We start from the raw sequence: 23,113 nt of genomic DNA on the forward strand, positions 1-23,113 counted from the left end.
TTTTTAATCTCTGACTGCAATTGCTTTTCACCTTAGGAACAAACAGCAGATTTCAGCATAACAATCTGATACTGATACCATCTGTATTGGCTTCAAGAGACCCAAAATCTTTCCATTGTGGTCACAGCACAGCTGTAATTGCCCTCAGATGTAAATATCAGTCACCTCCCTCTTGGTAACACAACTTGAGTTTCCCCTTTGATCTTTACTAATTACCACACAGATCTTCTTGGTTGGTCAGATTCCTACACAGGTTACGTGATTACTTTTGATTGCTCTAAATTTAAAGGTTCAGACCCAAACTATAATCCTCTTGCAAATCAAAAAATGCAGTTCTCCAGCATTATGATATGAACATGATCTTTGAAAGACAAGCTATATATGTTCAATGGGCCAAATTACTACTACTCATGTTCTCTTTTAACTGCATGGTTCTGCAGTAATCTGAAACATACCTCTCTTGAAACAAAGTGTGTAAAATCAATATTCATTTAAGTGTACAGACACTGTCACACTGCAATGCTCTATGGAGCTGGTGTCAGAAGAATAAGAGTTCAGGGGTGTACAGCTGACAAAGGTTAATAAGGTAGGAGATGGACTTGAGTTCAATGAGAATATAGGTGGCTGAGGTTCTGAGAGTTAGTGTAGATCAGTTAAAATAGGAAATGACGTTTGGGAGTGGGTTGGGATAGAATTTTGGAAGAAGAGAATGGATCAGCTGATGTTTATGGAGGTGTGCAAAATAAATTGTTGGTGTAGTCATGAAAGGCATACATTAATTATTACTTAACTAACTTATCATTTATTTTTAACTGTGCTGATGCTCTTCAAAGCTATCACTTATGCTTTGCTTATGGACAATCCTGATACCACTGTTTATTATCATAATAATATTTCTAGTTGCTTTGTGATTTTATGTAATTTCATCCTCAGGTATCTGATATGTATTTGAAATACAGTCTGCCCCTGGTGATTTTGCCACCTGCTGGTATAATTTATCCAGCACTACTGAGTTTGGAATCGGTGAGTCTGAATCAGCTGTGTCACATTATGTACAGGTGAGTATTTCATCTCCTAAGGCGCATCTTATTGACATAGAATACCTTTACAAACTGAAGCACTTAAATACATTTGATATGTTAAATCATGAGAATGAAAAGTACCCATTTTTGAATTATTTGAAGCAGAAATGTTCTTTAGTCTTCAGATACTAATGGGGCCATCTTCAAATTAACCAATGCTGTTTCTTACTCTTATGTAATTTCTGTCACTATATATATTCCTGATGACAGTTGAGGATTTGTGGGTTGCTGGAGAAATGTGCTGTTACTAATACTATTTGTTCATTTATTAGGAATAATGGGTGTGTGTATGTTAAATAATATTGAATCTCCCTTAGTGACTGATTTCAGAAACTAGGATGTTACAAGCATTGAAGTCATAGAATTGTACAATATCGAAAGAGGCCCCTTGGCACTTCGTGCTTATACTGGTCAGCAAGCACCTGTGTTCTTGAGTCCAATTTTCCAACACTTAGCCATAGCCTTGTATTTAGGTATTCATCTAAACACTTCTCAAAAGTTGTGATTGTTCCAATCATACCACCCTTTCAGACAGTGAGTTCCAGATATCGACCATTCTCTGAAAAAAATTCTTCTTTGAATTCCCCTATAAATCAGTTGCACTTTATTTAAATCTATGGCCCCTAGTTATTGACCACCCCCACCCCGAACAGTTACTGGTCAGATGTGCTATATTCATGTCTGGATCATTAATGTACATTTCAAACAGCAAGTGATCCAGTAGCAAACCATGCAGTACACCACTGCAGTCAGGTTCACAGGTCACAAAAGTAACCTTTGACCATCACCCTCTGCCTCATTTCACTAAGCCAAGTTTGGATCCAACTTACCAAATTGCTCTGAATCCCATGAGCTCTTATCTTCACCAATTTCATACTTTAAATTCACTGGCATTAGTTCCCTGATTCGTCATGACCATGCTTCTTAAATAATAGTACCACATTAGTTGTCCTCCGTTCATGTGGCACTTCTGTGCCAAGACAGGATTAGTAAATAATGTTTGGATTTTTGCAATTTCCCCACTTGTCTCCAAAAACCACCTCCCTTGCCTCCCACAAACAGCCTGAAATGCATCTCATCTGAGCCTAGCAACTAATCCAATGTTAAGCCTTATAAAATCATAAACACTATATCTGTCTCAACTGTAATTTGTTCAAGTATATCACGAATCTCTCATGGATTTCTACACCTGCATCATCCTTTTCTGTAATGAGTATAGATGCGAAATATTCATTTAAAACCTCATCTAAGTCTTTTGGCTTTATTCACAGTTTGCTTTTTTGGTTCCTAATGGGCCCTACTATTTTCCTGGTTATCCTCTTAATGTACTGATTAAATGCCTTTGGATTTGTTTTTTATTTTACCATTAGGATTTTTTCATACCATCTCTTTGCTTTCCTAATTTTTTTTAAGGCCACCCTTTATCTTTAGACCATCTGATATTGTAAACAACTGAAAACAAGCTTCCCAATTTCATCCTGCACAATCCTTGACATCCAGGGGTCTGTACTTATTGATCCACTTTTCACCTTGATTGGAGCTTTCACTATTTCATTTTGAAAGAGTCCCATTTCTTGGAATTAGACTTTCCTACAAGTAGTTGCTTCCAGTCCAATTTGGCCAATTCCAGTCTTGTCACATTAAAGTAGACCATCTCCCAATACAATTTTTTTATTTCTAGTCCATCTTTGTCCTTTTAACAATCTTAAGCCTTACTGACTTAAGGTCACTATCACTAAAACACTCTCCCACTGGCTTTGTTCTCTAAAATTAGGTACAGCACTTGAACTTCTTTCCACATGCTGCTTTAAAAAGGTCTCCTGGATACATTTTTTAAGAATTCTATCCTCTCTAAGCCTTCCATGTTTTGCTTATTCCATTAGTATTGAATAAGTTGAAATCCCCTATTGTTACCCTACTAATTTTACACCTCTATGAAAGATACCTACTTGACAGCAATAATGTCATATCACCATGTGTATTTCAGCATCTTCAGCTGATCTGCTTGCTTCTTTGACTCATTACTCTTAAAATAAGTGCCATCCAAACTTGCTGTGTTCCTTATGCCTTAATGTTTTAAATTCATTCACGGAATGTGGGCATCGCCAGCCTTTATCGCCCTTCCCTCATCACCTAAATAGCAGTAAAGAGTCCAACACATTGCTGGGGGTCTGGTGTCACAGGTAAACCAGACCAGGAAAGGACAACAGTTTCTTTCTCTAAAGGGCAATTGTGTATCAGATGCGTTTCTTCAATATTCGACAACAGTTTCACGATCATCATTAGACTACAAATTCTAAGTCTGCCATGGTGGGATTCAAGCCCAGGTTCCCGGAACATTACCTGGATTGCTGGATTAACAGTCCAGTGATAGTACCACGAGGTCATCATTCCCCCCTTAACAATACGTGCTCTATCTGCAAGATTGACTTAGGCTTTCTGTGTATCACTCCCTGTTGCATCTCCATTCCTTATCCCACTCCTTTGCCAAATTAATTTACCCCCATGAAGATGAGCAAACCACAAGGATGTTGGCTGTTTTAAGGTTCAGCTGCAAGCTGTCAATTTGTACAAATGCCACCTTCTCCAGAAGCACCCAGTGATCCAGAAATCTAAAGCCCTCCTTTCTGCACCAGCACATCAGCTATACATTCTTCTACTCTAATAACCGACACCAACATTCATTAGTACATGGAACCAGGAATAACCCAGAGATTACAAATTTAAGATGCTGCTTTTCAATCTGCCACCTAGGTCCCTAAATGCATGTTACAGGATCCCATCTCTTTTTATGCATGTTGTTGATATTAATATGAACCACAATCTCTAGCTGTTTGTCCTTCAGAATGCTCTACAGCCTTTCAGTGACCTCTTGATTCTGGCCCAAGAAAGGGAACATACAATCTGGGAGTCATGTTTGCAGCGCTCTGGACTCCTCATTACTAGGTGTCCTTCCACTGTTGCTCTTCTCTTCTTTCTGCTTGCCCCAGTACTGTTGGGCTCTGGCTGCATTTCCCATAGGAACTGTCACACTGGAATTTTCTAGTACAGAAAAGTTGTTTTGTTGTTTGAGGTGCACTTTAGCGCTTTCCAGAATACGTGGTTGCCTCCCTTCAAGCTGGTGGTCACCCATTCCTTCTCTGAATGCTCTTCCTTATGTTCTGGGTGACCACATGTAAAAATATGGTAACCATGTAATTCAGTTTTGTTGATATACTTCAGTGTCTGCAGATATGCTAATTCAGATTGCCACTATATGATATGTTACTTATCATATAGCGCAAGCTATGCAACACACGAGACTGAGCTCCCTTTAAATGTTTCTTAACCAAAATTTATGTCTAAATGGAAAATTTAATTTCTTTTACTATAAATTGTAAACTGAATAAACATTTTTCTCACCCCAACAAATCAGGCCCCTCTCCTGTTCTGTAGTCACAAAGTTACATCTCAGTAATCTGATGTCAAGTGGAAAAAGACACTACATATAGCACTGGTCAGCCATTCCGCCTAAAATGGTGTCTAATTTGAACTCTAATTTGGGTTGAATAAACCAATTCCAGTGTGGGTAATTATTAAGAAGTTGAATTGTCTTTTGGCCTGTGTATTGGAGAAAAAAATACAAGTCCCATTTTGTCATTCAGTGCCATTTGCTTGAAATGTGTATGAAAGGCTCTTTTTGTGCAGTGATGGTGTCTTTACCTCTGGACCAGAAGGTCCAAATTCAAGTCCCACCTACTGTCTAAACAGAGATTTGAAAATATCCTGAAATATATATGATTTACTGGCCAGGTTGGTGCTCAGCTGAACCAAATTTTACTGATTCACGCTTATTAGAATTAAGAGTAATTCCTATGGCAGCAGTCTGAGTGGTGATTATGCAGCTTGATTTATAATGAGACCTGTCAGAATGGTTCTGAAGAAAGATCCTTGACCATCGAAACTGTTTCTTTCTCCATACATATTGCAAGGCCTGCTGAGTAGTTCCAACATTGTCTGCTTTTGTTTGAATGTAACAGCCTGGTTTTTACTTCTAAAGATTTAATTGATTGAAGTCTTTAGCAATAGTGTCCCATGCTTCCTTTTAGATTTCATAATTCTTAACTGCTTTGCTTTCTTTCTTACTCCCTATTTTGTTTTTGTGGACTTTATTGGCTGTTTCCTTTGAAATTAATTTACTTCCTAGTCTTTTTTTTTCATAGCATTGTGAGACTGATTGTAATTTTCGGCCATACCTTTTACTTTTGCACTCTCTCCCTTGAATTTCTCAGTTGTTAAGTCCTGTGCTACTTTAACTTTTTGATTCATTTTTTGTGAGCTTTTTGTTCATTTCAAAATCAAGATTTACAAAGTGTAACGTTACAAATGTCTGCCTACCCTTCCCAAAAAAAATCCAGTATTGCAAAAGTGTCTCTTAATTCTCAGCTAACTTTAATGAATTGAAGGGAAATCAAGCCTGTACAAATTGGAATCAAAGACTGATCGGTAGAAATATAATAATCTGATGGATAATATGCTAGACAAATGCTTGGCCTTTCAAGAGGAGATGTTTTGGATATGAGTAATGAGCAGCCAAAACTCCCTAAATGATGACTCCCTGAGTGTTGAGGAATAGGATAGAGCATAAATGAGGTTTATGACAAATGTAAGTTCGATAGTACAAAATTGTATGAAGCTATACATAAAAAGTACAGAGGAAATGCATAAAAAGAAGCACACAGGATAAGCAGACAGTAAAGCAGTAGATTTGTGGCTGGCCTTAGAGGGAACCTATTATGAGCTGATAGACAATAAAAGGTTGCTGGAGGAGTATTGAGCTGATTGGGAACCAAGATGGAGATATATTGAAGGAGGTAGAAGGCATGGATATTGCAATAAATGAGTACTTGATGTTGGTGTTTATTAAGGAAGAGGGCATTGCCAAAGTGAGGTTTCCACCATACTAAATGGGATAAAAACAGTTAAAAGATGAAGAAATAGAAAGTCTAGCAATGCTTATTAGTTACGTTAGCTAATCAAGATGGAGTGCATCATAATTGCCAAAAGAAATTAGGGTATAAATTGTAGAGATGCTGGCTACAACCTTCCTAATCATGCTTTGATTGAGGAGTGGTACCAATAAATTGGAGAACTGCAAGTACTATACCCTTATTCAACAAATGGAAATTGGATAAACATGGCAATTTCACACCAATATGATAATTGTCAATGTTGAAGAACCTTTTAAAAACAATCTTTTTGGAGAAAGTTAATCCTCTACTTGGACAAGCAGAAACTAATAAATGAAATCCAGCGCAACTTTGTTGAATTTTTGATAAGGTCACAGAGGATAGATGAAGGCAATGCCTCAACTCATAAGCTGCCAAAATAATCTTTGTCAACTCCAGCCTTGACTATTTCAATGATCTCATGGCTGAATTTCCACCTGTCTCTAATTTCAATTGATCCAAAACTGCAAATTTCAAACCCTTCCCCATCCCATCCCATTCCATTCCAACCACTCTGCATCAGGATTCTCTTAACCTATTCCCACCGTGCTCTTGGTCTCCCCAATATCTCTGTTTAAATTGCTGATTCCCCTTGTTTTACTTCTTGCATAACTTAGCCTCTCCCTAGCTCTGTAACTTTCTCCAACTGCATACCTCTTTGCTTTAAACCTCACCCCGGAAGCCTTTGTATCAATTGCACAGATATTGACATCATCTCTCTTTAAATGTCATTGGACATAGCTTCTAAACTATGATGTGAAATTTTGTTCCCAAACCACTACACCTCCATATTCTGTGTAATGCCTCTTATTAAAACCCACCTTTTGGACCAAGCGTTTTATCATGTCCCCTGATATCTTTGACTCATTTTTTCTTGATCTGAGTATTTATGAATCTTGGGATGCTTTTCTATGATTAAAGCCTTATATGAAATGCATTTACAGATATAGTAAAACTTAGGTTATTTGGTGTGCACACACTAGTGTTAGTCAATCAAAGACGTAGATAACCTGGTGCAGTTTGTGATGCTAGTAGGAATTTTTTTTAAATGCCATGACAGATACTGCAACTTAGAGGTTTAAAACCTCTTCTACTTTTAACATTTTTCTGAATAAATGCAAGGTAAAATATTTCAACTTTCACTTGGTTCCTTTATAATTACTTCAGAGTAGCAACATCATTATTTTATGTTTTTACAGTGAGCCCTGTATGTTGGAGATTCCACTTGGTGGGAATGTGCAAATTCTACAGTACCTATTTGGTTAATTAAAAGGGTTGCATTTATGGTTTTAACTGATTGCATTGCACTATATTTTGAGATGCAAATATAAATTATGTGAAAAGCAACAGATCTTAATTTTTACACTTTCTTTCAGGTACCGGACAAATCTAACCGCTTTGAAATCCTTGGATTTGAGTACAAATGTAAGGTTCCATTTGAAGTGTCATTGTGAACCGCAATATTGAAAGATAAAAACTGTGTTTGTAATATGATACTGTGGTTGGTTTGATTGTTTTGAAATGTAAAATGACTTCTACTGTTCACTTAGCTCAAGTGAACATCACATCAATGGCATTTGCTGGAGCTTAAAATAGCTTTTAGATCATGCTCAAGGAAGTCTGTCAGTAGTCCTCTGCATGTGAAGCATCTATTCTTAGTTAGTAACTGATGTTTTACATAGTACCTTTTATACAAGTTCTTGAATTTGAATCCAAATAATTCTAGAACATTTTACAAACTGTTAGATCATTATTCATGTAGCTGTAGTCAACATAATTACATCCATAGATGAAAAAAATAAAAAGCATCCATATTCCAGGTTTTGATTTCATGTCCTGACACAGGGCATAAGACCACCTCCTTCATTACAGTTGTATACATTTATTTCTGTGGCTGTCCACATTCTTTTCATCGCAAGTTTCTCAACAATATTAGGTGAATAAATTATAGCAAAATACTAATCAAGAAACCCATCCATTATATTCTCATGCCATTGATATATTTAAGATATATTCAGGACTGCGAAGAAGGTTACCTCAGAGTACAATGGGATCATGATCAGATGGGCCAATGGGCTGAGGAGTGGCAGATGGAGTTTAGTTTATATAAATGTGAGGTGTTGCATTTTGGAAAGGCAAATCAGACCAGGACTTATGCATTTAATGCTAAAGTCCTGGGGACTGTTGCTGAACAAAGAGACCTTGGAGTGCAGGTTTAGAATTCCTTGCAAGTGGTATCGCAGGTAGATAGGATAGTGAAGAAGGCGTTTGGTATGCTTGCCTTTATTGGTCAGAGCATTGAGTATAGGAGTTGGGAGGTCATGTTGCGGCTGCACAGGATATTGGTTAGGCCACTTTTGGAATACCATGTGCGAATACCAGGTCTCCCTCCTGCAGGAAGGATGTTGTGAAACCTGAAAGGGTTCAGAAAAGATTTACAAGGATGTTGCCAGGGTTGGAGGGTTTGAGCTATACAGAGAGGCTGGATAGACTGGGGCTGTTATCCCTGGAGTGGAGGATACATCAGAAGCATCTCGGAACTGACTGCCAGACTACTGCGACCCCTAGGACTCATAACGGCACACAAACCAACAGCCACGCTCAGACAACAACTCACCAGAATGAAGGACCCGATACCCAACATGAGCAAGACGAATGTAGTGTACAAAATACCATGCAAGGACTGCACTAAACACTATATAGGACAAACAGGAAGACAGCTAACAATCCGCATACATGAACATCAACTAGCCACGAAACGACACGACCAGCTATCCTTGGTAGCCACACACGCAGACAACAAGCAACATGAATTCGACTGGGACAACACTACTATCATAGGGCAAGCCAGACAGAGAACAGCCAGGGAATTCCTAGAGGCATGGCATTCATCCACAAACTCCATCAACAACACATCGACCTGGACCCAATATACCAACCACTACAGGGGACAGCTGAAACTGACAACCGGAAGCGGCAGGGACAGACCACTATAAACACCGGAGGAAACATCAAAGAAGCGCTTCGCAGGAGGCTCCCAAGCACTGATGATGTCGCCTAGCCAGGGGACGAAACGTTTGCAACAAAAACTTCCAGCTCAGCGAACAGAACCACAACAGTGGAGGATGCTGTGCGGTAACCTTATAGAGGTTGATAAAATCATAAGGGACATGGGTAGGGTAAATAGGCAAGGTCTTTTCCCTGGGGTAGGGGAGTCCAATACTAGAGGGCATATGTTTAAGTGAAAGGAGAAAGATATAAAAATGACCTAAGGGGCAGCCTTTTCATGTAGAGGGTGGCATGTGTATGGAATGAGCTGCCAGTGGAAGTGGTGGAGACTGGTATAACTGCAACATCTAAAACACCAAACATAATCCCAAACTAAACTAGTCCCACTTGTCTGCTCCTGGCCCATATCTTTCCAAACCCACACCTCCCCCCTCACCTCCCTCCAAGGCCCCAAAGGAAACTTCCATATCCGCCACAGATTCACCTGCACCTCCACACATATTATCTATTGCATCCTCTGCACCCGATGTGGCCTCCTCTATATTGGGGAGACAGGCCGGCTACTTGCGGAGCGTTTCAGAGAACACCTCTGGGACACCCGGACCAACCAACCCAACCACCCTGTAGCTCAACATTTCAATTCCCCCTCCCACTCCACCAAGGATATGCAGGTCTTTGGACTCCTCCATCGTCAGACCACAACAAAACGACGGTTGGAGGAAGAACGCCTCATCTTCCGGCTAGGAACCCTCCAACCACAAGGGATGAACTCGGATTTCACCAGTTTCCTCATTTCCCCTCCCCCCACCCTGTCTCAGTCAAATCCATCAAATTCAGCACCGCCTTCCTAACCTGCAATCTTCTTCCCGACCTCTCCGACCCCACCCCAGTCTGACCTATCACCCTCACCTTGACCTCTTTCCACCTATCACATTTCCGACGCCCCTCCCCCAAGTCCCTCCTTCCTACCTTTTATCTTAACCTGCTGGACAAACTTTCCTCATTCCTGAAGAAGGGCTTATGCCCGAAACGTCGATTCTCCTGTTCCCTGGATGCTGCCTGACCTGCTGCGCTTTTCCAGCAACACATTTCCTGCTCTTTCCTGTTCATGGACTTGTCCAAATATCTCAACCATTGCAATTGTGCTCACATCTGCCACTTGCTCAGGAAATTCATTCCACATGCAAACCACCCTCTGGAAAAAAAAAGTGCCTCTTGTGACTTTTTTAAAATCTGTCTCCTCTCACCACAAAAATGTGTTCCCTTGTCTTTAAGTTTCCCATCATCTGGAAAAAACACCTACTATTAACCCCTCATGATTTCATAAACTTCATCTCTATATTCCAGTGAGAAAAGTCCCTACCTATTGAGCCTTTCTTGATAACTCAACACTTCCATACCTGACAACATCCTGGTAAATCTCTTCTGACCCCTCTCCAGTTTAATGATATCCTTCCTATAAATGGGTGACCAGAACTGGTCACTGTATTCCAGAAGAGATGTCACCATTGTCCTGTACATATTCAACATTACTTCCCAGCTCCTGTACTCAAAGGACTGAGCAATGAAGGCAAGTGTGCTAAATTGATAAGAACCCGGAGTTATTTTCTTCCTTCTAAGGACAGTCTGTTTCTTGGAACTCCGGTTTAAAATACATATGGCTATTAAGATATATTGATTAATATCAATTTTTAAACTGCCTCTATTCACTACTGGTTGTTTATTTTTCAGTTACAATGTAACTAGTGCTTTAATGAATTATGTGTTGCTAACTGCTACTGAATTCTGGTTTATCAGTGCTTTTCAGATTACAATGTGATTATGTGGCAACACAAATAGGCTTCATTCAAAGACTATGTATTAATATGGAAAAATTGTCTCTTTCCCTTGTTCGACTAGCATATTACATATATTTGTAAAAGGTTGTCTAATATCACAATGGGTATTACTGCTATTTTGATACTTTTAGCTTCAAACTGAAGAATAATATTTACCTCTCTCCCAAAAGAGAATTTATAAGCCCTTCGCATGAGAACCTATCTTAGAGAAAAAGCATACTATAAATAATGAGTTGCAAGTCCTTGGCCTCTCCCAGTGATGGAAATTTTAAAATAAATGTTCCTTTTTCTAAATTTTTTATTGTTTTGCTTTTGTTTTGTTTGCCTAATTGATACTTTAAACTTTGGGAATTTTTATTCGGTATGCTTAATTCCAAGACATCACAATTGACATCTGATCTTGTTTGGTTGCCAATTTGTCCAATTAGACTTTGCAATTTCTCCATTTCATGGAGCCCTATAGCATTATAAAAGGCCCTTTGGCCCAAACTGGTCCATGCTGACCAAAATGTCCGCCCACACTAACCCCATTTCCCTGACTTGGCCCGTATCCTTCTAAATCGTTGCTCTCCATATATTTTCTAAAATGCCTTTTAAATGTTGTTAATGTATCCACCTCATCCACTTGCATTGGCAACTCATTCCATATGCGATTCACCTTCTGTGTGGAAAGAAAAAGTTGCCCCTAAGGTTTCCTTTTATTCTTTCCCCTCTCACCTTAAACTGATGCCCTCTAGTCCTCAATTCCCAACCTTGGGAAAAAGGCTGAGTGCATTCACCCTATCCTTACCTCTCGACTTTGTATATATGTGAGATATCCTGGACTCTGGCACTTTGGAGGCAACACACCATCCTGGATTTCCGTTTGCAGCCACAGAATCTCTAATCAGACCCCCTTACTATTTCAGTTTTGGAAGTGACTGCATCTTTTTCTGAGTCTGCCCTTTGACTAACTGCAATGGGACTACTATTTTCCCAATAAGATTACCTATACAAATCAATACTCTATCCATTCTGCCATTTCCAATCCTATGTAATTAAAAGCCCCAGAAGCCTGACTACTTCAGATTTTGAAATATGCAATTGATTTATGAAAATGTTTTCAAATTCACAGCTTCCGTTGATTCCACACAAAAAAAATTATCCTTGTGCAAAATACAGGTCCAAAAATGAAAGCTGCTCCCCATGACTCAGTAAAATATAGCAAAATCTGTTTCAACAGGAATACAACTTAATTTTCATAAGGTGGATCCTACTGAGAAATATCAAATTGTAGAGGCATTATTTCAGCCATTTACACATTTATTTAACTTCGAGTATCCCCACTATTTGGCAACTTTTGAAGGGCAAAGAAACACTTCTGTTTTGATTAGACCTGATAACTAACTTTAATCAAATTATCTACTTTCCCAAGCGAGTAATGCCAAAAAATGTTCAAAACCGCTTTTCCTTCCATAGGTGAAGCAACCCTTTTAGACCCATCAGTAATGTTTCCTTTTTGTTGCGCATGTGCACAGCAGCTCCAATATGACACAAAAAGCACTCTGATGCGATTTCAGCATTGACTGTCAGTTTCAGAAGTCACTGCTGTACACAGATCTTTGAGATCTACACAGAATTAAAAAAAAAGGAATGCTGCCCAACAAGGGACAATATATTTGTGCATATTCATTCATTAGATAGTAGAGCCAGCTCTATCTAATGAGTGAATATGCACAGAAACAATATTGCACTTCTCTATCCACCTCAAATTCTCTGCAGCTTTGTAAATTTTTCCTGTTTGGCACCTTTTTATTATTCTTTGATTTGTTTGTAGCCACTAATACTTGCCTGTCACAATGGCTTCTGATCTGGACCATCACTGTTGATTTCCCTTCCCCATTAAAGGGATTCCTATTAAATAGAGATGGAGAGAAATTAGTTTTCTTAAAGAGTTGAGAACCTGTGGAATTCAAGACCCCAGAATGTGGCAGATGCTGGGACATTGTGTAAATTTAAGGAGGAGATTGATGGATTGTTAAATTAGGAGTAGGTTAAAGGGTTATGTACAGCATTTCCTTCTGGCCACAGGAGAGTTTCCAGAGTACGAGAGGACAGCTAATGTATTGTTCATGACATTTAAGAAGTATTTAAATGTGCATTTATGAGGCCAAGGTATACAAAGCTGTTGGCCAAGTGCTGAAAAATGGGATTAGAAACTTAGATAGTTGTTTGTGATCAGTGCACACACAATAGATCGAAGGATGCTTTTCTGTGGTGTATATCTCTGACTCAAATTGTTGCATAATACAATTCTCCTGTTATGAAGTACAAATAGCAGTAACACTCAACACCTCGTGCTAAAGATAGAAAAAAATGTTCACTAATTTAGACTACTTTACTGATTAAATAAGTGAGGAGAAAGTGAGGTCTGCAGATGCTGGAGATCAGAGCTGAAAATGTGTTGCTGGGGATTCGTGAGGAAGGGTTTATGCCCGAAACGTCGATTCTCCTGTTCCCTGGATGCTGCCTGACCTGATTAAATAAGTCACAGTGGTTGTTATTGTAGTCAGTAATTATATGCTACTGAAATGCTTTTATAAATAAAGGGGATGGAAGCTTTCTGGCTGAAAACTATCCCCTTGGCTCCTATTCAAAACTATGTTCACAGTTTCACCATTTGCAACATTCTCGAAAGCACATCCCTGTGAATGGCGTGACTTTACTGCAATTGAATGTTGCTAAGCTATATATCTTTCAAACTTCAGTATCTGCAGCTTTGTGTCACCAAAATAGTAGAAATATTCAACAGCCAGCAAGAATTTTATGTTAATATTTCAAATTTTCAACATGCATAGTTTTTGATTTTGTATTAATATTTACATTTTGAGTTCAGCAAAATATTTGGCCCAACAATTTTTAATTATCATCCCATTAGTTGTTTTCCATTTAAAGCCATTATCTGACTTAACTTTTACAGGCGTTTCATGTATTTAATGTTTAAAGAAGTCCAGACATTTTTTTACAAGCGGAATGTTCCATTTGTAAGTATTTACTGAACAGAATGACCTTCAACTTGCATGGACAGATCACGTTCATTCAAGTACCAGCTTACCTATTTTAATTATAGGATGCAGCATTTTCTATACTTTTGATTTATCTGTACAATTTTATGAAAAATAATTCAAAACGTTTATGAAATTGGATCTGGTTAAAGAATTTGATAAATTGCAGCATTCCAAATATACCTATTCCTAATGTTTTTCAGGTACAAATAGGTTTGAAGGTGAATAGGAAAACATTTCAGCAGTATAATGCATTTATGAAAACTGCCGTCAGCTGCTTGTGGACATCAAGAAACTTTGAGCAAGACATTCATCCTATGGGTATTGGAATTGAATATAATCTGCTCGCACAGACCAAGGTTCCAGACTCCCTGAGCAGTTTTACTCTTGTTAAGCATCCAGCGCTCATGGGACATGCCATAAATTTTACTCAAAAGGTAAGCAGGGGTTAAGATTAAGACCCAAGTGCAAAGATTACGATAATGGTACATTAATGAATTGTTTTGTGCCAGCTAGTTTTTTTTTTTCTGTTTCTGCTTGTGGAACCTTGTTCTTGTTTGGGAATATCATTGTTAAAAAATAAAATTACACAGTTATCATAACCATTCATTCAGATCTGTGATGATCTGAAATTGGGCCTGTGCCTATGAATTTTAGGAGTTGACATGCTACTTTCTCATATTTCATATTTTGATATGCTTGCCTGCCTATTGACCAAAAGCAAATTCCTTTAATATTGATGTAAGTGACTAGTTCCTCAAGAGCAAGGGGGGGCAGCTGATAATGTAGGTACATACTACACCCTGTGCAAATTTGACTAATCATTATAATATCAAAAAAAATTATATACGAATTATTGTTTGGTCATGCAAAGCTTGAGTATTTTCACCTTGTGCTCTTCAGGACAAAGACAGTTCATAAGCAATACCAAATTTAAGGGTGGAAATAAAAATCTTGTGTTCGAAGAGAATGTTGATTAGTTGGCAAGTGAACATTGATGAGTAGAGGTATCCCGTGAAGAATGTAGCTAAGTTTTAATCCAGTCAGTTTGTTCATTTCTCAGGGCAAATTTAATAGCTAAGGTTGATTTTAATGATATGCATTTGTTTGTAAATTTTGTCTGGTTATCATATGACATGAGTTTGCTGTATATTGTAATTTGATGGTTCCACAGGAGCAGAGTTTAAACTGCAATTTAAATGTGTCTCTGATTATATCTTACAGAGAAATTGTGCATACAAATCATAATTTCAGTCATTTTTTTAAACCCATGGTTGAATCATTATCTGTTGAATGTTTGTTGTGCCTGATTTTTCATGAAACCATGCTGATTCCATATGTTGGTTAACATGCCCCCCTGCAAAGCGATTATGATTTTTTACAACTCGACATTAAGGCAGTGAATGAAACTTTGAAACCAGATACAATTTTAACATAATAGTCCCAATTTTTTTTTTGCAGGGATGGCCCAATGGAAAGAAGCGATTACATGCAATACAGGTATGCTAAACATATATATTTCCAAGGATATAGATGAGGGTGTGCAACTTGAACAATTTGTCTGTCTCGTGCATAAAAATGTTATGATCTGTGACATTTTTATATAATTCGGCAGTTGTATTCAACATTTCTATTTTGAAATTCCTCATGTTTGCTCTTCCCTCTTCATATTTTCATCTCTCCTCTTTGGAAATTTAGAACAGTGGGAATAGAGGTTAAGGCAGTTGAATGATTTTCCTGTAGAATGTAGGAGGTAAAGTCATCCCTTATGTCCCTGCTGACTTCATCTGTGGGAAGTGCACCCAACTCCAGTTCCTCTGAAACCGCGTTAGGGAACTGGAGCTGGATGTACCTCAGTTCATTTGGGAAGCTGAGGGGGTAATTGTGAGGAGTTATAGGGAGGTAGTCACACCTCAGGTACAGGAAAAAGGTAGATGGGTGACAGGCAGACAGTGCAGGGATCCCCTGTGGCCATTCCCCTCAATAACAAGTATACCGTTTTGGATACTGTTGTGGGGTGGTGGTGGGGGGGGGTGGAATGACTTACTAGGGGTACAGGTGTCTGGCACAGAGTCGGTCCTTGTTGCTCAGAAGTGAAGTGGGGGGAGGAGCACAGTATTAATCATTGGGGCGTTCATAGTTAGGGGTTAGATAGGAGATTCGTTGGGAACGAGAGAGACTCACGGTTGGTGTGTTACCTCCCAGGAGCCAGGGTTCATAATGTCTTGGAATCCTTAATGGGGAACAGCTCCAAGTCGTGGTCTGTATAGGCACCAACGACATAGGTAAGAAAAGGGATTTGGATTTAAGGCAAATATTTAAGGACCTAGGGTGGAAGCTGAGAGTAGAACAAACAGAGTTGTTATCTCTGGTTTGTTACCTGTGCTATGTGCTAGTGAGGCTTTTGAAAGTTCTTAGCTAATACTGTTAAAATTGGCCTTTCTCCAATTTAAAACTTCAACTTTTAGATCTGGTCTATCCTTTTCCATCACTATTTTAAAACTAATAGAATTGTGGTCGCTGGCCCCAAAGTGCTCCCCCACTGACACCTCAGTCGCCTGTCCTGCTTTATTTCCCAAGAGTAGATCAGGTTTTGCACCTTCTCTCGTGGGTACATCCACGTACTGAATTAGAAAATTTTCTTGTACACACTTAACAAATTCCTCTTCATCTAAACTCTTAACACTATGGCAGTCCCAGTCTATGTATGGAAAGTTAAAATCCCCTACCATAACCACCCTATTATTCTTACAGATAACTGAGATCTCTTTACAAACTTGTTTCTCAATTTCCCTCTGACTATTCATGTGTCTATAATACAATCCCAATAAGGTGCTCATCCCTTTCTTATTTCTCAGTTCCACCCAAATACCTTTCCTGGATGTATTTCTGGAATATCCTCCCTCAGTACAGCTGTAATGCTATCTCTTGTCAAAAACACCACTCCCCCTCCCTTTCTGTCCTTCCTGTCTCATTTGTATCCTGGAACATTAAGCTGCCAGTCCTGTCCATCCCTGAGCCATGTTTCTGTAATTGCTATGATATCGCAGTCCCATGTTCCTAATCACACCCTGAGTTCATCTGCCTTCTCTGTTGGCCCCTTGCATCAAAATAAATGCAGTTTAATTTATCAGTCCTACCTTGTTCTCTGCTTTGTCCCTGCCTGCCCTGACTGTTTCACTCACTTCTGTTTTCAACTGTACCAGTCTCAGATTGATCTCTTTCCTCACTATCCCCCTGGGTCCCACCCCCCATTTTACTAGTTTAAATCCTCCCGATCAGCTCTCGCAAATCTCCCTGTCAGTGTATTAGTCCCCTTCCAATTTAGGTGCAATCTGTCCTTCACTTCTATCCCAAAAGAGATTCCAAATATCCAAAAATGTGAATTCTTCTCCCATACACTAGCTCCTCAGCCATGCATTCATCTGCTCTGTCCTCTTATTCATGCCCTCATTAGCTCGTAGCACCGGGACTAATCCAGATATTACTACTCTTGAGGACCTCCTTTTTAACTTTCTGCCTAACTCTCTCTAATCTCCCTTCAGAATCTCAACCTTGTGCCTTCCTGTGTCATTGGTTCCAATGTGGACAATGACCTCCTGCTGGCCCCTCTCCTCCTTGAGAACATTCTGCACCTTTTCTGAGACGTACTTGATCCTGGCACCAGGGAAGCAATACACCATTCTGATTTTTCGCTGCTGGCCACAGAAATGTCTGTCTGTACCTCTAACTAGAGACTCCCCTAACACAATCAAGTTTTGTTTTGGAACTTGACGCACCCCTCATTGCGTTAGAGTTAGTCTCAATACCAGAAACTTCGCTGTTCGCGCTACGTTCCCCTGAGAATCCATCCACCCTACTTTTTCCAAAACAGCATACATGTTTGAAAAGAGGATAGCCACAGAAGACTCCTACATTACCTGCCTACTTCTCTTACCTTTCCTAGAGTTCACCCATCTGTGTGACTGTATCTGCGACTTTTCTCCCTTCCTTTAATTGCCATCCATCACATCCCCTTGCTCTTGTAAATTCCTCATTGCCTCCACCTGTCTCTCCAGCTGATTCATTTGATCTGATAGGATTCGCAACCAACAGCATTTATTGCAGATATAATCCTCAGTAACCCGTAAACTCTCCCTAAACTCCCACATCCAACAAGAAGAGCAAATCGCTCTACTCAAGGCCATTTTTGCTTCTTTCAAGCTATAGACCCAGAAAATAATACTGTCTTATTCCTCTACAAAACACTGCTCCAGGCTAACTTAAGACTTATGGCTTATATTTTTAAGTTTAATCAAGAGACCTATCTCAATATAACATATAATCAAGAAAGAACCCATTCTACTCACTACTGCAGACTTACTGTAAGGCCATATTTAAAATATTTCCTTATCTTGTTACTGTGCTGGGCGGCATGGTGGCACAGTGGTTAGCACTGCTGCCTCACAGCGCCTGAGACCCGGGTTCAATTCCTGCCTCAGGCGACTGACTGTGGAGTTTGCACATTCTCCCCGTGTCTGCGTGGGTTTCCTCCGGGTGCTCCAGTTTCCTCCCACAATCCAAAGATATGCAGGTCAGGTGAATTGGCCATGCTAAATTGCCCGTAGTGTTAGGCAATGGGTAAATGTAGGGGTACGGGTGGGTTGCGCTTCGGCGGGTCGGTGTGGACTTATTGGACCGAAGGGCCTGTTTCCACACTATAATGTAATCTAATCTAATCTAGTCTCCCAAACAAGGTCCTCCAAGATTAGTTGTGAATTTCACTGTTTGTTAATTTTCCCAGATGCACTCCGATGTCCAGCGATACATGAATTTAAACGGCAAAGGCAGTAACTGCGCAGGTTCATCGCTGTGTCAGTTATCAGTGTGGGTTTCTCTCTCTCTCTCTCTCTCTCCTGCACTGACCTCACCATGTGCTTTCTTTGCTTGTTCCTCTCCCTTTTAAAAGAGCTGTTGTTATGACTTTTTTTCTCCAAAGTTCCAAAACAATGCAAAAGCATATAAAACAGTAATTGCTGCTCCTGGAATTTGAGGGAATGAATCCCTTTCCTCGTCATTCTTCCAAATTGTTCATCTCTAATTCTTGCTCCTACTGTCAATCCTGCATGTTATTTCTCTCTCTTTCTCACTCACTCACTCTCTCACACACACACATTCCATTCCTTTCCTCAGTGTCTTTTGTGTGGCTTTTTCTTTCTAATACTGCAGTCTTAATTATGGTTATAACAAATACTGTTGATGCTGCGCTAAGCATTTCAGCATTTTGTGTTTTTGTTTAATATTGTAATCTTTTTTGTCTCCAGGACCTATTTCAATATGGCTGGAACTTAGTTAATTGATCTTTGAAATCTATAAATGATGTGTACTTAGGTTTTGCATTTAACCATTTTGACTTTTAATATCTATGTATCTATAACAAATATCTTAGAAAATGGCAGAACCTTAAAATGAAATGTTACTCTGACATGTGATTTCTCCAGTAGCACTTGTATTCTGTGAATTCTCTTTTAACTATTTGTTTTTTCTTGTTTTTGGCTAGGGAAAGATATGGAACTGGTATGTCAAGTACTTATACAACCAAGGACTTGATGGACTTAAACATTTCCTTGAATCTTGCATCCACACAGTGTCCACTTCAGAACATTAAACTACAAGCTATGGCACTACTGAACTGTACTATTGAATATTTTAAGAGATTCCACAGCATCTATCTGCTTTTATTAAATACACAAGATGCCCAGCTGCTTCCTGCATAATTGTCTGCACAATAAGTGGAGGATTGATATTAAATGAAGAGGAACTGGTACATTTGTTGATCCAAACACACATCATAGCTGACCTTGCAGGTTTGCTGTACTGTCCAGGAATCTGCAGAGCACAATGTATAAATAGTAAAATGTAGTGTTGCATTGAATTATACTTTTAATGATCCAAGATATCGGAGAAGGATGGCACAAATCACCAGATTTTGTGGAACTTTTCATGCTACACATTATTTTATTGAAATATATGTTATGTAAAGTACATAAAGTGAACACTGACAGGCAGAGCATGAAGTGGTTGGGAATGGCATTGGACAATTACTGTGAGATGGTTTTAACATTTTGCAAAATTGTGTTTATAAATAATTTAATTGCTCACTTATCAGTAAAATGTTAGCTTTGCTTTTCGTTGTTCTTCATTTGTTAGCACTATATTGTTTTCCTCGAGCAAGGTGAACCATTTGTAAGATTTTTCTGAAATGATCTCTGTCTATCATAAACATTTGGAATGTACAACTGTACTTTGTTGATGTCCCAGTACGTGGACAAAGTATCTTGCCAAGCATTTTGCTTTTTGAAATGTAGTTAAGTTGGTAAATGAATTGATTTGACTAAGTTGTTATTACAGTACTTACAATTTAATATTGCTATGATTGATTTTTTTAAGTGTCTTTTCAAAACTAAAATCAGAATTGTGAAATGTCACTTACTGATGCATCAGGTATTTGTAGGACAAAGAAAGAAATTACATTTTTATAGTGATGCCTAAAATTTCAGTTATAGATGGCATTTCCTTCCCAAAGTGTTATAGATTCAAGATAAATTTCTTTCTAATAACGACTGTTCAAAGTAATATTTGAAATGGAACCTGACAGCTGAAAGAAATTGGCTTGCAACCATGCAGAACTTAAAACAAAGTATAAGGAGTGCTATTTATTATTTAAAGAATACCTTGCAATTTATTTTTCCTCCAGTTCCAAACATGGTAAATGTAGAATGTATATACAACTGTTTATCGAAACTTAAACCTAAAGGATTTTTGTAGGATTGTCTTGTTCACTGATGTTAATGCCACTGCTCCAGAGGTTTCAGCAGTTTTCATTTTGCTGGTTGCCTTTGTATTTATGCCACTGGTGTTATTTGCCTGATCTGAAGTGTTTGTCCATGATGGGCAATGGAAAATAGTATTGATATTGGAAAGCAACTGGCTTAAGAGGAGGAAATTAAGTCGTTATTTTCTTCTCAAGTTATCTGAACTGCACGTAAAGGGGTGTCACCGATTTACAAATATCTGATGTATGAATGCTTGTACTGATATATGTGATCCTACATGGACATATAATTTTAAAGATCTTACATACAAACATTTCCTGTACTTACGAATGGCTCCTTTATTTTATCGTGCATTGTGTTCTGACTTTGTGTACAAATTGACTTATGAATGGACACGTTTGCAGTGACATGGATATCAATTGGGTTAATTTGACCAACCTGCACATTATACTGTAGACCAATTTCAGAAGGTGTTGGAAGCATGCTCACTGAATATTTTTCAGGAAGAATGGAATGATTCTTGGTTTTTTTTTTAAATCATTTATATATCTTAACCAGAAAAGGAAGAAAAATATTTTCCATTGAAGAGATTCAGATTGATTCTGAATCGGATTGATTCTTGTTAAACGAGGGATTTGAAGGTTATCTGGGATAGATTGGAATGTGAAATTTGGAACACTGGTCAACCACGATCTTATTAAATTATGGAGAAAGCTCATGGGCCCAACTGATCCACTACTCTTATTTGTGTGTTCATACATCTTCAGAGCTGCTTCTGTGAATTAAAAGTTAACAGAATGAGTTGTAACAAAGGAGCTATGCACTGGGAGTAATCCAGATATTACTACCCTTGAGGACATCCTTTTAAATTTCTGCCTAACTCTCTGTAATCTCCCTTCAGAATCTCAACCTTTTCCCTTCCAAATGTTGCTGGTTCCAATGTGGACAATGATCTCTTGCTGGCCCCTCTCCCCTGTAAGAACATTCTGCACTCTCTCTGAGACATCCTTAATCCTGGCACCAGGGAAACAACACACCATTCTGCTTTTTCTCTGCTGGCCACAGAAACGTCTGTCTCCACCTCTGACTACAGAATCCTCTAACACAACTGATCTCTTGGAAGCCGACATACCACTCGTTGCATTAGAGCCAGTCTCAATACCAGAAACTTGGCTGTTCGTGCTACGTTCCTCTGAGAATCCATCACCCCCTACATTTTCCAAAACAGCATACCTGTTTGAAATGAGTATATCTACAAAAGACTCCTGCATTAGCTGCCTACCTCTCTTACCCTTCCTGGAGTTAACCCATCTATGTGACTGTATCTGAGACTTCCCCCCTTCCTATAACTGCCATCCATCATATACTGTTGCTGTTGCAAATTCCTCATCGCTTCTATCTGTCTCTCCAACCAATCCACTAGATCTGATAAGATTCACACCCAACAGCATTTTATGGCAGATATAACCTCTCTTTAAACTCCCACATCTGACAAGAAGTACATATCACTGCAAAAGCCATTTTTGCTCCTTCACAATCTACAGACCCAGAAAATAACACTGTCTTATTCCTCTACAAACACTGCCCCAGGTTAAATTAATAGCTATGGCTTATATTTTAAGTTTAATCAAGAGACTTATCTTCAAAAACATATAATCAAGAAAGAATCCACTATACTCACTACTGCAGCCTTTCTCTTGGACAGACTTAAAACAACAATTAACTTATCTGATTCTGTACTGTGAAGTTCGCCCAACAGCTCCTCCAAGATTAGTTGTGAATTTCACTGTTGTTAATTTTCCCAGATTCACTCTGATGTCCAGTGATACACTAATTCAAAGAGCAAAGGCAGTAACTGTGCAGATTTTCTCTCTCTCTCTCTCTCTCTCTCTCTCTCTCCCTCCTGCACTGTCCTCAGGACAAAAGGGTAACTAGGGAGAGAATAGGGCCCCTCAAAGATCAGCAAGGTGGTCTTTGTGTGGAACCACAGAAAATGGGGGAGATACTAAATGAATATTTTGCATCAGTATTTACTGTGGAAAAGGATATGGAAGATATAGACTAGGGAAATAGATGGTGACATCTTGCAAAATATCCAGATTACAGAGGAGGAAGTGCTGGATGTCTTGAAATGGTTAAAGGTGGTTAAATTCCCAGGACCTGATCAGGTGTATCCGAAAACTCTGTGGGAAGCTAGAGAAGTGATTGCTGGGCCTCTTGCTGAGATATTTGTATCATCGATAGTCACAGGTGAGGTGCCGGAAGACTGGAGGTTGGCAAACATGGTGCCACTGTTTAAGAAGGGCGGTAAAGACAAGCCAGGGAACTATAGACCGG

General features: G+C 39.0%; 1 protein-coding gene across 1 annotated transcript in view; it reads left to right on the top strand.

The window, feature by feature from the left end:
* The window catches only part of cenpi (centromere protein I), a 139,186-nt gene extending 117,976 nt beyond the window's left edge, over positions 1-21,210 (top strand). Inside the window, exons 16-20 of the mRNA XM_043704738.2 lie at positions 934-1,058; positions 7,447-7,495; positions 14,165-14,398; positions 15,423-15,461; positions 19,501-21,210. Coding sequence (XP_043560673.2) covers positions 934-1,058; positions 7,447-7,495; positions 14,165-14,398; positions 15,423-15,461; positions 19,501-19,608 — 555 coding nt within the window. The 3' untranslated portion in view covers positions 19,609-21,210. The remainder of the gene's footprint in view (positions 1-933; positions 1,059-7,446; positions 7,496-14,164; positions 14,399-15,422; positions 15,462-19,500) is intronic.
* Positions 21,211-23,113: the final 1,903 nt, after the last annotated feature.

This window comes from Chiloscyllium plagiosum, unplaced genomic scaffold, assembly GCF_037043375.1.
Source record: "Chiloscyllium plagiosum isolate Xiang-an unplaced genomic scaffold, Cpla_swu_hap1 HiC_scaffold_11, whole genome shotgun sequence".
Lineage (NCBI taxonomy): Eukaryota > Metazoa > Chordata > Chondrichthyes > Orectolobiformes > Hemiscylliidae > Chiloscyllium > Chiloscyllium plagiosum.